Below are 15,433 nucleotides of genomic sequence, written 5' to 3' on the forward strand. Positions count from 1 at the left end.
CCCTTTTCCAGGTCTAATGGAAAGGAATTTGAAATCAGGAAAGCTTGGTGTGTTTTTTCTCTTTTGGTAGTGGTGGAGTTTGTACCTAGGACTTCTCATTTGCTAGGCAGGTACTCTAAAATTTGAACCACACCCTGGCCACAGTGGGCTGAGATCATCCTATTTTTTCTTCCCTACTAGTTGGGCTGACATATGCATACCACTATGCTCAGTTGTAGTTGAGTTGGGGGAGAGCCTCATGAACTTTTTTTTAACCTGTCCTGGGGCTCTTGGGCACTGTCCCTGTATTCCTTTTGCTCAAGGCTAGCACTCTACCACTTGAGCCACAGTGCTACTTCCAGCTTTTTCTGCGTATGTGGTGCTGAGGAATTGAACCCAGGACTTCATGCATGCTAGACAAGCACTCTACCACCCGGCCGCATTCTCAGTCCCCCCTTTTCTTAAGATTAGCAAGCAATGGCTTGGGGATGTGGCTTAGTGGTAGAGTGCTAGCTTTGAGCAAAAGAAGCTCAGGGAGAGTGCCCAGGCCCAGAGTTCAAGCCTCCGGACTGGCAAAAAAAAAAAAAAAAGATTAGCATATATTAGTTGTAAAAGGGTGGGTTTCATTGTAACATTTTCATATTAAGCACAGGATATATATCCTGGTCAAGCCCATAACCCTTTACCACTCTCCTATATTCACTATTCCTATAAGAATTTCAACAGGTTTCATTGTTCTGCTTTTATATATTCATCTTTATTCAGCCTCTCCATTTGCCCTCTTTTCCCTCAGCAGAGCTTGTTTTACTTTCAGTGTGTATTAATTGTAGATCCCCCATTTATGTGCATGTCCATTTTTTCATTGTTTTACATTTTTAAAGTAAGACTTTGGTGTTGCTAGTTGTGTGGGATCAGAACTTTGTTAGACTACCTAAAATCTTTTTTTTTGGGGGGGGGGGGGAGTCAGTCATGGGGCTTGAACTCTGGGCCTAGTCCCTGAGCTCTTCAGCTCAAGGTTAGCACTCTACACTTGAGCCACAACACTACTTCAGGTTTTCTGGTGGAGATAAGAATCTCATAGACTTTCCTTCCCAGGCTGGCTTTGAACTGTGATCCTCAGAGATCAGTTCCCTGAGTAGAAAGGATTACAGGCATGAGCCACCAGCATCAGACATAAAATCTTTTACATAGTAAAAGGTACAGTGGTACTTGATGCTAGAGAACTTTCAAAGGATCACTATCTTGAGGTATTCCTATGTGTGCAAAATACTACTATTCTATATTATCCTGCTTTTGCTTTGATTATCTGAAACACATTCTTTTTACCTTTTTAATGACATAAAAAATAAAATTTTGGTCCTTTATGAGTGTTAATCATTTTGAATGAGATTTCTTCTTCTTTTCTCTCAATAGAATTGCTTTAAGTATTATATGAGTGATGATATTAGCCGTGACTCAGATGGAATGGATGAACAATGTAGGTAGGTACGAAGTCAATATGACTTAACTTTAAGCATTGTACACTTTGGGGAGGAATTCTTAGAGTATTTTAGTAGACCTGTCTTATTGATTGATTGATTGCCTGCCAGTCTGAGGCTTGAACTCTGGGCCTGGACGCTGTCCCTGAGCTTCTTTTGCTCAAGGCTAGTGCTCTACCACTTGAGCCATGTGCCACTTCCAGTGTTTTCTGAGATGTATGTGTGCATGCATGCATGTATGTATGTATGCGTATGTGTGTGCATGTGCACGCGTGCGTGTGTGTGTGTGTGTGTGTTGGTTGTGGGGCTTTAACTCAGGGCCTGGGCGCTGTCCCTGAGCTCTTCAGCTGAAGACTAGTACTCTACCACTTGAGCCACAGAGCCACTTCTGGTTTTCTGGTGGTTAATTAGAGATAAGGGTCTCATGGACTTTCCTGCCTGGGCTGGCTTTGAACCGTGATCCTCAGATCTCAGCTTCCTGAGTAGCTAGGATTACAAGTGTGAGCCACCGGCACCTAGCTTAGATTAGATCTGTCTTTTATGGTTTCATTGATGTCTTTAGTGGATGATAATTTCTTTTCCATGAAGCCTTACATTTATGTCTGGTTTTAAGTCTTTTATAAAAAATAATCAGATGGCCTAAATTACTACTAAAATAAGTCTCATTGGTTGGGATTTTTAAATTTCTTTAATAATGAAGAAATTGAAATTAGTTTCAATTGGGAATGATATTTTAATCCTTAAAATATTTCAGATGGTGTGCTGAAGGTGGGAACTTGATTTGTTGCGACTTTTGCCATAATGCCTTCTGTAAGAAATGCATTCTGCGCAATCTTGGTCGAAAGGAGTTATCTACAATAATGGATGAAAACAACCAGTGGTATTGTTACATTTGTCACCCAGAACCTTTATTGGACTTGGTCACTGCATGCAACAGCGTATTTGAGAATTTAGAGCAGTTGTTGCAACAAAATAAGAAGAAGATGAAAGTTGACAATGAAAAGAGTAGTAAAATATGTGACCCCACACCCAAATTATCTCCAAAGAAGATTAGTTCCAGTTGTAATGGAGAAGAAAAGAAATTAGATGATTCATGTTCTGGTTCTATAACCTACAGTTATTCAGCACTAATAGTGCCTAAAGAAATGATTAAGAAGGCGAAAAAACTGATTGAGACCACAGCCAACATGAACTCTAGTTTTATTAAGTTTTTGAAGCAGAGTGAAGAAAATTCAGAAATCAGTTCTGCTGTGAAGTTACGGCAGCTTAAGGCTTTCAAATCTGTGTTGGCGGATATCAAGAAGGCTCACATTACATTGGAAGAAGAGTTAAATTTGGAAATCGAATCTTTGGATGTTGTACACAAAGAGGAATATACCAAAGAGCATGAAGTCACAGATGCTAAGTTTGAAACAAAAGTACAAAAAGGAGAAAAACCCTGTACTTTGGAAAAGAAAGAACTTTCCAAGTCAGAAGCTAGCCCATCCAGGAAGCAGGTGGATGGGGAGCGCACAGATCCGAGTGTTCCAACAGAGGAACAGAGGGCAAGTAAAAGTACTAGTGGTGAACATAGGAAATCCGATAGGAGAGATGAACCACAGTATGAACCTGCCAATACTTCTGAAGACCTAGACATGGACATTGTGTCTGTTCCTTCCTCAGTGCCAGAAGACATTTTTGATAATCTTGAGACTGCTATGGAAGTTCAGAATTCAGCTGACCATCGTGGGGATGGTACCAGTAGAACTGAGCAAGAGCTAGAGACGTCATCTCTAAAATTAAATACACCAAAAGACAACAAAGGTGGTAGTAAGTCAAAAATTACCACAGGTAAAGTTAAAAAAGAATTATATGTGAAGCTCACTCCTGTTTCACTTTCTAATTCCCCAAAGAAGGGTAATGATAATCAGGAAGTTCCACAAGATAAAGATGGCACTAAAAGTTCTAGACTGAATGTTAAATCTGAGAAATGTGGCCCTAGACAGGAAAACAGTGATAATGAACACGTAGAAGAAAATGAAGTTCCTTTACTTTTGGAAGAATCTGATCTTCGAAGATCACCACGTGTGAAGACTACACCACTGAGGCGACCGACAGAAACCAACCTTCCATCATCGAATTCAGATGAAGAAAGTAATGAAACCATGAAAGAGAAACAAAAATTATTAGGTCCATTAAGAAAGAAGGATAAGAGAAATTCTTCTGACAGTGCTATTGATAATCCTAAGCCCAACAAGTTACCGAAATCAAAGCAATCAGCAATTGTAGACCAAAATTCCGATTCTGATGAAATGATAGCAATCCTCAAACAGGCAAGCAGGATGAGTCCCAGTTCTTCCTCAGATACTGACATTATTGAAGCTCATACAAATCATAAGACTTTGTATGACTTGAAAACTCAAACAGGGAAAGATGAAAAAGGCAAAAGAAAGCGGAAAAGCTCTTCTTCTGGCTCCGATTTTGATATTAAAAAAGGCAAGTCAGCTAAAAGCTCTACTATTGCTAAAAAGAAACGTCAAAACCAGTCTGATTCTTCAAATTATGACTCAGAATTAGAAAAAGAGATAAAAAGCATGAGTAAGATTTCGGCTGTCAGAACCACCAAAAAAAGAGCTCCCAGTAAAAAAGACTATGATTCTTCTGAAGACGAGAAGCGTAGCAAAAAGGGAATGTCCAAACAAGGGCCAAAAAGTGTGAAGACTTCCCAAGTGGAATCGTCTAATGATGCTGAAAGGAAACAAGAGAAAAAGAATTTCTTATCCAATGAGGAAGACAAGACTGTGGACTCAAGACATCTGCCTTCTGAGGAGCAGCAGCCGAGTGTGTCCTTTGATGGTGCAGATAAATCATCTTCTGGGAAAGAGGAGAGTTTAAATTCTCCAGAAGACAAAAAAGGTGCTAAAACTAAGGAAAAGAGTAAGCACCTGAAAGCTAAAACATGTAGAAAGGTACCCAGTGGCTTATCTGATGCTGCTGAGAAAGTCCCCAGGAAAGAGCAGAGTGATGAACTCTCTGAAGATGATAAGACGCAGAACAAAAGGGAAACTGAAGAAAAAGAAAAGAAAGCTACAGACTCAAAGACAGTATTGAAGATGGAACAGCAGTACGAGTCATCCTCTGATGGCACTGAGAAATCACTTGAGGGTGAAGAAGTTGATCATCTACCTAAGGGTATAAAACCAAGTAAGGATGACACAAGTGATGGAGAAAAGAAAGGTAGAAAAGCAAAAGATAAAATGTCCAAAAAGAAAGAAGAAATTTCTGACAATGCCGAAAAATTGCCTGAGAAAGGAGATAGTTGTGACTCTTCAGAAGACAGAAAGACTAGGAGTAGAGTATCCGCCAGAGAGAAGAGGAAATGTAGGTTGTCCCGCAAGTCCCCACGCAAGAGTCAAGAGTGTTCATCATCTGATGAGAAGTACTCCATGAAAGAAGATGGTTGTGACTCTTGCGACAAGAAGCTGAGAAGAATAGAATTGCGAGAGAGAAGAAATTTAAATTCCAAGAGAAATATCAAGGGAATGCCAACTGGCTCATCAACTTCTGATGCTGAGGAAAGTTCTGAAGACAATAAAAAGCTGAAGAAGCCAAGAACTTCAGCTAAAAAGAAGGCAGGCAATGTCAAGGAGAAAAAGAGAAACTCACTAGGAGCAAGCACTAAAAGGAAGCAAGTGGAGATTACTTCTTCATCTTCAGATATAGGAGATGATGGTCAGAATTCTCTTGGTGAGGGGAGCAGTGATGAGCAGAAAATTAAGCCTGTGACTGAGAATTTGGTCCTGTCTTCTTCCCACAGTGGATTTTGCCAATCTTCAGGTATGCAAAAGTACATTAAAGCTCTTAGAATTTGTAACCCTGTCTTCTCAAATACATTATTTAATTTTCCCCAAAGTCAATCGAATTAAGGATAACCATTCAGGAGAAATCCATTTAAAAATTATTCAGGCACGCGCTATAAAGTCTTTATTTATTTATTTATTTATTTTATGCTCACATAGGAGTTGTATAAAGGGGTTACATCATGCTATTTCTATACATGTATACACTGTGCTTTGATCATATTTGCCTCATTATCTTTTCCCTTCCATCTTGCTGGGTCCCTTCCCCAACAGTGTCCTCTTACACTAATGTCATGGATATGTATTTTGTCCTTTATTTTTCTGCCATTCTTTGAAGGTATTTTAAACATTGTTCATAGTCAGTGTTAGGCATACCAGATTTTTTGGATAAGTACAAAACTTTCATTGTCTATATTTAATGCTTTTTTCTGTGATAATTGAGCAGTAGATTTTGAAAAGTAAATGGATGCTAGTAGTTTATTCACATAATTGAGATGAGTACTTGATAATAGTACTAACATGGTGTGTCTGAAAGCTTTTTTTGTGTGTATGTTGATTCTGAAACTTGAATTCAGGTCTTGGGCAGCTTTTTAGCTCACAGCTAGTGTTCTGTCACTTGAGCTATAGCTCCATTTCTGGCCTTTTGGTGGTTAATTGGAGATAAGAGTCTCGCAGACTTTTCTGCTGGGCTAGCTTTGAACTGCAGTCCTCAGATCTCAGCCTCTTGAGTAGCTAAGGTTACAGGCCTGAGCCATTGGCTCCCAGCTTGTCTGAATTTTTTTTTGTGGCCAGTCTCAGTGCTTGAGACTCAGGGCTTGAGCACTGTCCCTGGCTGTTTTTTTTTTTTTTTTCCTCAAGGCTGGCACTCTACCTCTCGAGCCACAGCACCACTTGTGGCCTTTTCTGTTTATGTGGTGCTGAGGAATTGAACCCAGGGCTTCAAGCATGCTAGGCAAGTACTCCTGTCACTAAGCCACATTCCCAGCCCTTTGTCTGAAAGTTTTTGACTTATTATTTTGCCATGCATACAGATCTATTTTTTTTTTGGGGGGGGTGATAGTGGCAGTGCTGGAGCTTGAACTGAGGGTTTAGCCTGTGCTTGCTAGGTGAGAGGTCTGACTCTTAAGCCACATCCCAAGTATGCATATGGCTTTTAAAAGTGAAACATAAATTTGTGTCCTGTGAAATCCCTATTCAGTTTTTATTTTCTGATGCTAGGGATGGAACATAGAGCCTCTTGCATACTATCCAAGTGCTATACCACTAAGATCTGATCTTGGCCCTCATGAAATAATTTAAATTTACTATATTGAAACTTTTTGTTGGTGTGCATCAACTAATTTCTAATGACATGAAGTATTTCTTTTTAAAAAGTGCTATCAGAATAAAGGATGAAAAGATACAATGATGTAAGAATGGCAGAAGTAAATGGATTACTCTACCCTAGTGAGACAGAGCAAAATAGAGTTTGGGTCACCTGGTCAATTTTGAACAATAATGTTTTTTCTTTCCTTCCCTCCCTGCCTCCCTGCCTCCCTGCCTCCCTGCCTCCCTCCCTCCCTCCCTCCCTCCCTCCCTCCCTCCCTCCCTCCCTCCCTCCCTCCACTCCTCCCCTCTCTTTCTTCTTTCTTTTTGTTCTTTCCAGTCATGGGGTTTGAACTCATGGCTTTAGTGTTGTGCCTAAGCTCTACCACTTTGAGCCACGGTGACATTTTTTATTTTTTTATGGTTAATTGGAGATAAAAATCTTGTGGACTTTCCTGCCTGAGCTGACTTTGAACCATCATCCTCAGATCACAGCCTTCTGAGTAGCTGAGATTACAGGCATGAGCCACCAGTGCATGGCAGTGTTTTCAGAAACAGTTTTATCATAAATGTTTGAAAGCAACATAATGAAACCCAGTTAAAACTATTTAAAAGGAGGAGGAGGACAAAAGGGGGCTAAGTCAGATGCCAGTGACTCAAGCCTGTAATCCTAGATACTCAGGAGTCTGAGATCTGGGGATCACTGTTGGAATTCAACCTGGGCAGGAAAATCCACAAGATTGTTATCTCTAATTAGCCACCAAAAAACTGAAAGTAGAACTACGAATCAGTTGGTAGAATGCCAGCCTTGAGCACAAAAGCTCAGGGACAGTGCCCAGACATTACACAGACACACATAGACACACAGACACACAGACACACACACACAGACACACACACACACGCACACGCACACGCAGAAACAACAAAGCTACAAATTATTTTACTGAGCACATATTTTATTTAAAAAGCAAGTGTTATTTGAATTGGCTTGATTCTGTGTATGGGGCTTTACCTACATGGTTATTGTAACAATAAGGTCCCTAAAAAAACAGTCACACTTAGACAGTAGTAGTTAAGGTCAGGTTTTGTTGCCAAATGACTTCTTGTACTATTGTGTGTAAATTTTCCATTCTGAAAATGTTTTAAATTTCAGAATTGTGTGTAAAGGGTTGTGGTTTGTAATTTTAAAACAATTTAATAGTTATGTTGATAACACTCTCTTTTAGTTACTAGATTAGTTGTGATAAACTCTACTAAGGCTTAGAATGTAAAAATAATACATTTTCCTAACTGTATGGAATATTCCCATTGGTAAATGGGAACTGAAATAATCTTAAATTTTAGAACTAATCTTAAACTAATCTATTGTACTAATCTTAAATTTTAGAATGTTGGTTTATGTGATTTAACTGCTTCCCTGGTGAAATCAATATATTTGATTTCCAGTATGTTACTAATTTTCATTGTGCTCTTATTTGAGATATATAAGTTTCTGTGGTATACTTCTTGGGTTTGGAATTACAAATACTTAATTTAGTAAGTAATATCCTTTTAATTAGACCTTAAGCAGAGATGATAACAGGTGGAAAATACTCAAAGGATGTGTCTTCTCTGAATTCCTTACCCAACTTTGATTTGTAGATCATTGTGTTCTGTTTTGATGTTTGTAACCTTGATCTGAAGGGCCAGTGGGGTGGAGTAGGAGGTAAATTATTTCTTGACTGTATATCCAGAGAAGCATTCAGTATCTGTCACTTCATTAGATACCTATATTTCAAGTGTTTGGTAGTGCAAGTATTATTGTTTGGAATTGTTCTTTACTCTAGATATTTCTTGGGAGTATGTAGTTTGCTTTGGATGAAAAGTAGAAGATAAATTGAGGAGTTTTGCCATTCAATAACTGGGCTTTTCCAGTAGAAATACTGAAGCTGAGTTTAATATGAAAGGCCTTGAAAATAAGCATTATGTAATAAGTACTGTTTTTTAAAATAGATATTTTTGGGTGTGAACCAATGATAAATGACATTCCTTATGAATTCACTTGCAGTCAGGCATCAGTGGCTCATATTTGTAACCTTAGCTATTCAGGAGACAGATTGGAGGATCGTGGTTTGAAGCCAGCTAAGGCAGGATAGTCTGTGAGATTGTTATCTCCAATTAACCACCAGAAAAGCTGGAAGTGGCACTGTGGCTCAAAGTGGTAGAGGGCTAGCTTTGAGCACAAAAGCTCAGGGATATTGCCCAGGCCCTGACCTCAAGCCCCTGGACCAGCAAAAAACAAAACAAAAAACTTACAGTGAAGATATGTGATGGAGTGAGCTATGAAATATTTCAGGGAAAAACTTAAAGAACAAGTTGTGTTTGAACTTTGAACTTTAGGTCAAATTTTGGAAGATGGAATCAAAGTGGAACAGTAACATTATTAGAAATGTTTCATTTGAGGATTGGTCTATTTCAGTGAGAAATTTTGGTGGAATACTATAAAATTTATTTTGCTTTTGAGGTTTTTTTTGTGCTATTTTTTTGTGCTTGAACTCAGGGCCTGTGTGCTGTCCCTGAGCTTTTCTTTTGCTCAAGGCGTGAGGCACAGTTCATCTTCTGGCTTTTTTGGTGGTTAATTGTAGATAAGAGTCTCATAGACTTTCCTGACTGGGCTGGCTGCAAACCAAGATTCTCGGGACTTAAATAGCTATGAATCATTGGTGCCTGACAGTGTAGCTCTTTTTTGCCCTTTAAAAACTTAAAAATTTATTGTTAAAGTGATGTACAGAGGGGTTACAGTTTCATATGTAAAGTAGTAAGTACATTTCTTATTCAACTTGTTACCTTCTCCCTCATTTATTTTGAAATCATTATAGATCCATAGGAATTAGCGCAAAAAAACCCCAAAACCATAGAAGATTTTAGCTATCCCTTCACTCAGTTTTGTTCAGTGATGTTACCCTTTTTCTTTGTTCCCATGTGGCAATGCTTTATATAAATACAACTATATAACAAACATAATGAGAAAGTGAAGATTCATTCAGATTTGAATAGCTTTTTCAAAGAAAATAAAGATTGAATATTCATTTTTTTCTTTACTTTTGACAAATGATCTTGCTGTACAAGTAGGATGGCATTGAACTTTCCATATAGCCCAGACTGACCTTGAGCCAGTCATCCTGCTCCTACCTCCCAAGTGCTGAGATTTCAGGGATGCTTCAGCATACCTGGCAGGATTTCAGTAGTTTATATGCATTTATTCCTGTGTATGTACTTCTGCAATTGTATCCTGTATGTAGCTTTATAGCAGCACCCTGCATCCAAGACCAAATGTCTCCTTCCTTTACATGTCTCTTTCCTTAACTCCATTACTAATTCTGGCAGCTAGTAATCTCTGTAATTTTGTTATTTGAGATAGATAATCATGAAGTAATATTTTGAGACGGGCTGTTTTTTTTCCCCTCAGAGTAATGCCCTTGACACCTTTAATACATCTGAGTAAATGCTAAACCACCAACACACTTCATCGTCAACCCTTCAACATACATAGTATTCACTGGAGCTAAATATTTTACTTTGGTTTTCTTTTGAGGTGAAATTTATATACAATTAAATGGACAAACTCTAATCTTCCTGCCTTTTTTTGGGTCTGTGAAAAGCATTGATCCTAGGGCCTGGTACATGTTAGGCAAGTGCTCTACCATCATCCTTCCCTCTACAGTATTCTTTTAAGATTTTAAAACAAACAATAGAAATGGAACTATTCTTTTTTTCAGTAGTAGTAGGGTCTGAATTCTGTGCACTATGCTTTAGGCAGACACTCTACCACCTAAGCCATGCCCCCTCCAGTCCGTTTTGCTTTGGTTATTTTTGAGATAAAGTTGTGTTTTTTTCCCTGGCCAGATTATGCCAAAGTCACCCTGTTTATTCTCCCCCAGTATAGCTGGGGGGACAGGTGTGCAGCATCCCCTCGGTTTTTAAATTGGTTGAGATGGGGTGGGGGAGGATCTCAGTCTTTTTTTTTGCCTCCTGATAATCCTCCTGATCTGTCCTTCCTGAGTATGTAAAATGAGCTACCATGTCCTACTAGAAATAGAACTTGTTATTAGAAAATAAATTTTATTATACTTGAGTATGTCTGTGTCATTTAATTTATGGATAGCATATGAAGTCAAACACATTTTTCAATTACTTTTACCAAAACATTGAAAGCCATTTTGCTGTGATACAGGGTAAATTAGATACTTGTCAACTTCAAACTTGCAATGAGCTATACAAAGGTTACTGCAACAAGAAATCTGTGTTAATAATGATGGCAATTGAATTGTTCCTAAGAAGATTGGGCTTTAAAACCCTTGTGCTTTCTATGGAGGGAACCTTGAAGTATAAGAGGCCCAACTATTTTGTTTTTGTTGTGCTAGTCCTCGGGCTGGAACTCAGGACCTGAGCACTGTCCCTGGCTTCCTTTTGCTCCAGGCTAGCACTCTACCACCTGAGCTTCAGCGCCACTTCTTGCCTTTTCTGTTTATATGGTACTGAGGCATCTAGCCCAGGGCTTCGTGCATGCTAGCCAAGCACTCTACTGCCAAGCTACATTCCCAGCTCCAAGAGGCCCAACTATTTGTTATTTTACAGCTGCTACTTCATATACAGTTGTCCCTTACCATATAGCAGTTTACTGTATCACGTGTTAAAAAAAAAGCAAAAATAAAAATGTAGATAGTGATGATCAGTCACTTATGTCAGGAGCTCTGTTCTAGAGACCCCCACAATCTGTGAAAATCCACTAAGCGTCAATAAGTGAACCACGATACAGCGAGGGATGACTAACACTGCTAATTTGCGGATTTTCACCTATGGCAGGGTCTGTGGAACATATCTCCCACGACAGGTGAGGGATCACTGTATTGCTTATTAAATTTTCAGTCACCACCACCTTAAGTCATATTTTCGGTTTCACAGTAGTGTTGAAAACCCATTAGCTTGCTCAGAAGTTGTTGGCTAATTTTATTTTAAATGATTTTACTCACATAGATAATTTCAAACTAATTTTAAGCATACTTTTTCCCCCCCTAAGGAGATGAAGCCGTATCTAAATCAGTGCCTGTCACAGTGGATGATGAAGATGACGACAATGACCCTGAGAATAGGTATGATTCCATCCATAAGGACTTTAAAAAGATTATAACACACCCTAGGCGTGGGCACAAGCCACAACACCGGAACAACAAGCTGGTTGTAAAAACCAGGAGAGCCTGCCTTAGAAAGCCTCACTCCCAGTCTTCCTGCAAGTTGGAAAGAAAGGCCAGAAATTGGGCTAAAACTCAGAAACCTTAAGGGAAAGTAAATGCTAGTATTAACACACCTAGCATAGGGTGTGTTATAAATACAGAACTGTCAATTTTGTGTTTCCATGGAAACTGTGATAATTTTTTGAGACTATTATTTTCAGATTAATTTTTGGATGAAAGTGAATCCTATTAATAAATTGGTGACAATACTTGTTTATTGTTAATTGTCCTTCACTATGGTAATCACATGACAATCTGTTGAGAACAAAATAAGTAATCACTCCAATACTAAAAAGTAAAGCAAGGGTGACAGAAAAATTAGACACACCTCTGTCATAGTGGAGAAAGAACAAAGGTATTAGAGACTAAAACCAAGATATTTCTTCATGTATTTTAAATATTTAGTGCATGATAGCATAGTATTCATATAAATGTAGAAATCTTTGCTTTTTGACAGTGTTGGGATTTAAATTGGGCCTTGGACTTGCCAAGCAAGCATTCTACCACACCCCAGCTATTACAGTACAGGATTCATCATGTTTAACATAGCATGGTGCAGTGGATTGAATTGAAATACTGGAAACAGATACTTGACTTCTAATTCTAACATTTCCATAACTGTGTGATCTTGGGCAAGTAACTTCTTTTGCCTGTTTTTATCTCTAAACATTTATTCCTAAGTTCTAGTATTAGAAAAGCATGGAAATATACCTGTCATTTTTTTGGGGGGGGTGGGGTTGGTCATGGGGCTTGAACTCTGGGCCTGGGTGCTGTCCCTGAACTCTATCTCAAAGCTAGCACTCTACCACTTCAGCCACTTCTGGTTTTCTGAGTGGTTTGTTGGAGGGAAGAATCTCACAGACTTTTCTGCCAGGCTGACTATGAACCGGCTGGCTTTGAACCACTGGCTTTGAACTTGGGATCCTCAGATCTCAGCTTCCTGAGTGTAGCTAGGATTACAGGCATGAAGCCACTGGCACCTGCCATACCTGTAATTTTTATGTTACAATTTTGTGAGACATTAACTGAACAGCATATGCTATGGGATAAGGTTGAAAATTCTAGCTCTGTTTTGTACCTTGATGATACTTGATGACAATGTTTCAGAGATCATTCTTCTGCAAATAAACAATATTTTCATTAAGCTGACAGATATTTACTTTATACTTAAATAAAACACAATTTTCAACATACATCTTGTACTTTCCTATTTATTTGATTAAATATATATTTGATTGTTTTTACGGGATATGAATGGGATCCGGTATAGAGTACTACATCTGGGATTTAAAAAAGTTGAGCATCACAGCCATATCTGAAAGAATTTAGAATTTGATTTTTTTAAGTATTTTTAAAATTTAATTTATTATTATTTTTTATTTTGGGGGTGGGGGGCACTCCTGGGCCTTCAACTCAGGGCCACTCCCTGGCTTCTTTTTTGCTCAAGGCTAGCACTCTGCCACTTGAGCCACAGCGCCAGTTCTGGCTGTTTTCTGTATATGTGGCGCTGGGGAATTGAACCCAGGGCTTCAAGTATACAAGGCAAGCACTCTTGCCACTAGGCCATATTCCCAGCCCCTAGAATTTGATTCTTTTTTTAAAGAAAATTTTATTCTTCATTTACATAGACTATCCTGTGCATTTTGAAGCCTGAAATATTAGTTACTGATAGTCTTAATCAGATTCAAACATTCTATCCTTAACCGTAAGAGATGATCTTTCATATTTAACCACCAAATAAGCATGTTGTAAAGGTATAATGTTCTGTTATAGCTTGTCAAAATATAACACTTTGATATTTTCTGTAATTGATAAGTGTTTTCCTGGAAAGCATCTTTAATTCTATCTTGTATTTAAAGTTAAAAAAAAAAACCCTACAACATTGTTGAATACCTTAGAGAAGAGATGAGTTTTTCTTGTGTCTTTCTTTATACTCATTTTTATAAACTATACAATTTAATGACTTGCCTAATATCCATTATACCAAAGATTCATCTACTGTGCACAGATATCACATCATGATGAATATCCATTATGTATTTACATTATTTTAGTATATGTGATATATTTGAGAATTTTTGAATATGCACTAAGAAACTTTTAAAATTTGTTTGGTCATTACTAAGCCTTGTCTTTTTTATGATTTCATATTTTTGAATGGGATATATTTCGGTAATAGGAATGTTACAATTGTAAATTTGTACACAATTGTGTAATTGTGTACGAATTGTATATACATTTCGTCTGCTTTGTCTTTTAGGAGTATTGTAATGCATTTCAGTGTTGATATTCCAGGAGAGATAAAATAGTGTATTGTTTCAAATGCTTAACTATTATTTGGACACAATAAATTTGTGTAAAACTTTTTCTTGGTCAAGCACTTAATTTTAACTAAAATGCCACTTTTCACAAGCACTCAAGTATATTTGTTAGAATTGATGTATAGAGATGAGTATGTAGCCAAAGAAGTTTAGCATTAAATTAAGAAAGTCAATAATGCTGGGCGTCAGTGGCTCATGCCTGTAATCCTACCTACACAGGAGGCTGAGATCTGAGGACTGCGATTCAAAGCCAGCCTGGGCAGGAAAGTCCATGAGACTCTTACCTTCAATTAACCACCAGAAAATTGGAAGTGGTGTTGCAGCTCAAGTAGTAGAGCACTAGCTTTGAGCTGAAGAGCTCAGGAACAGCACCCAGGCCCAAAGTTCAAGCCCCATGACCAACAACAACAACAAAAAAGAAAGTAAATACTTTTAAATCCCCAAACTCATATACTTAAAAAATTGTGTGACAGTTGGAAGAAAGATTTTATAGCCGTGGTATTAAAAAAATAAAGCCTTGATAGCTTTTGAGGTGATTCAAGTTTAACCACAAGTCAAATATGTTAGTAGAAATAAACTTACTGTTTAGCATAAGGCATCATTTAACTATATATATGAGCTGGCCTTAAATTTCCATCCTTTTGTGTTCACCTCCCAAATAGCTAGGAAAGCAAGAGGGAGCTACCGTACCCATCTTTTATATTTTCATTTGCCTCTTGTACTGTTAATTAAACTCAGCACTGGGATGGTGTATTTAACAATATTAGTGAGTGGTGTGGATCATTATCTTTGGAATATTCTTTATATATTTTATAGAAAAAGTAATAAAATTGCAGTTTTGAGAAAATCCCAGTTTACTACCACCATTTGCCTGAAAGTTGAGATATTTATATGGATGCCTTTTTGCCATTTATGTATACATATACCTACACACACATTTATTTTTATTAAGAAATACTTAGCAAGTCCTAGCAATATTTTAGAAGTTTTTCTCAGTTTCTTTGTGGGTGGGATTGCATAGTTTTTTTCTTTTTTTCATAGAAACAAAATCTAATATGGAACTTGTTCAAGGAAGCTGCAGGTTTATGCAGGTTTTATTTCATTATATTGGGACTAGATTATTTTCCTCAAAATAGAGTTTGGCTTTTAGTGTCAGCAGATGTAACTCCTTTTTCTGACTTCATATTTGTCCTTAAATGACAAATACGACTTGGCATAAATTCTGTTTTCATTTA

The 15,433-nt window shown here is 37.9% G+C and overlaps 1 protein-coding gene across 7 annotated transcripts in view; it reads left to right on the plus strand.

Moving 5' to 3' along the window:
- Nucleotides 1-15,433, plus strand: part of Atrx (ATRX chromatin remodeler) — a 163,518-nt gene that overhangs the window by 69,433 nt on the left and 78,652 nt on the right. For all 7 annotated transcript variants that reach the window (XM_048336717.1, XM_048336718.1, XM_048336720.1 and 4 more), the window contains 3 exons: nucleotides 1,393-1,460; nucleotides 2,212-5,273; nucleotides 11,664-11,736. In XM_048336717.1, coding sequence (XP_048192674.1) covers nucleotides 1,393-1,460; nucleotides 2,212-5,273; nucleotides 11,664-11,736 — 3,203 coding nt within the window. The remainder of the gene's footprint in view (nucleotides 1-1,392; nucleotides 1,461-2,211; nucleotides 5,274-11,663; nucleotides 11,737-15,433) is intronic.

Source organism: Perognathus longimembris, chromosome 28 (genome assembly GCF_023159225.1).
Source record: "Perognathus longimembris pacificus isolate PPM17 chromosome 28, ASM2315922v1, whole genome shotgun sequence".
Lineage (NCBI taxonomy): Eukaryota > Metazoa > Chordata > Mammalia > Rodentia > Heteromyidae > Perognathus > Perognathus longimembris.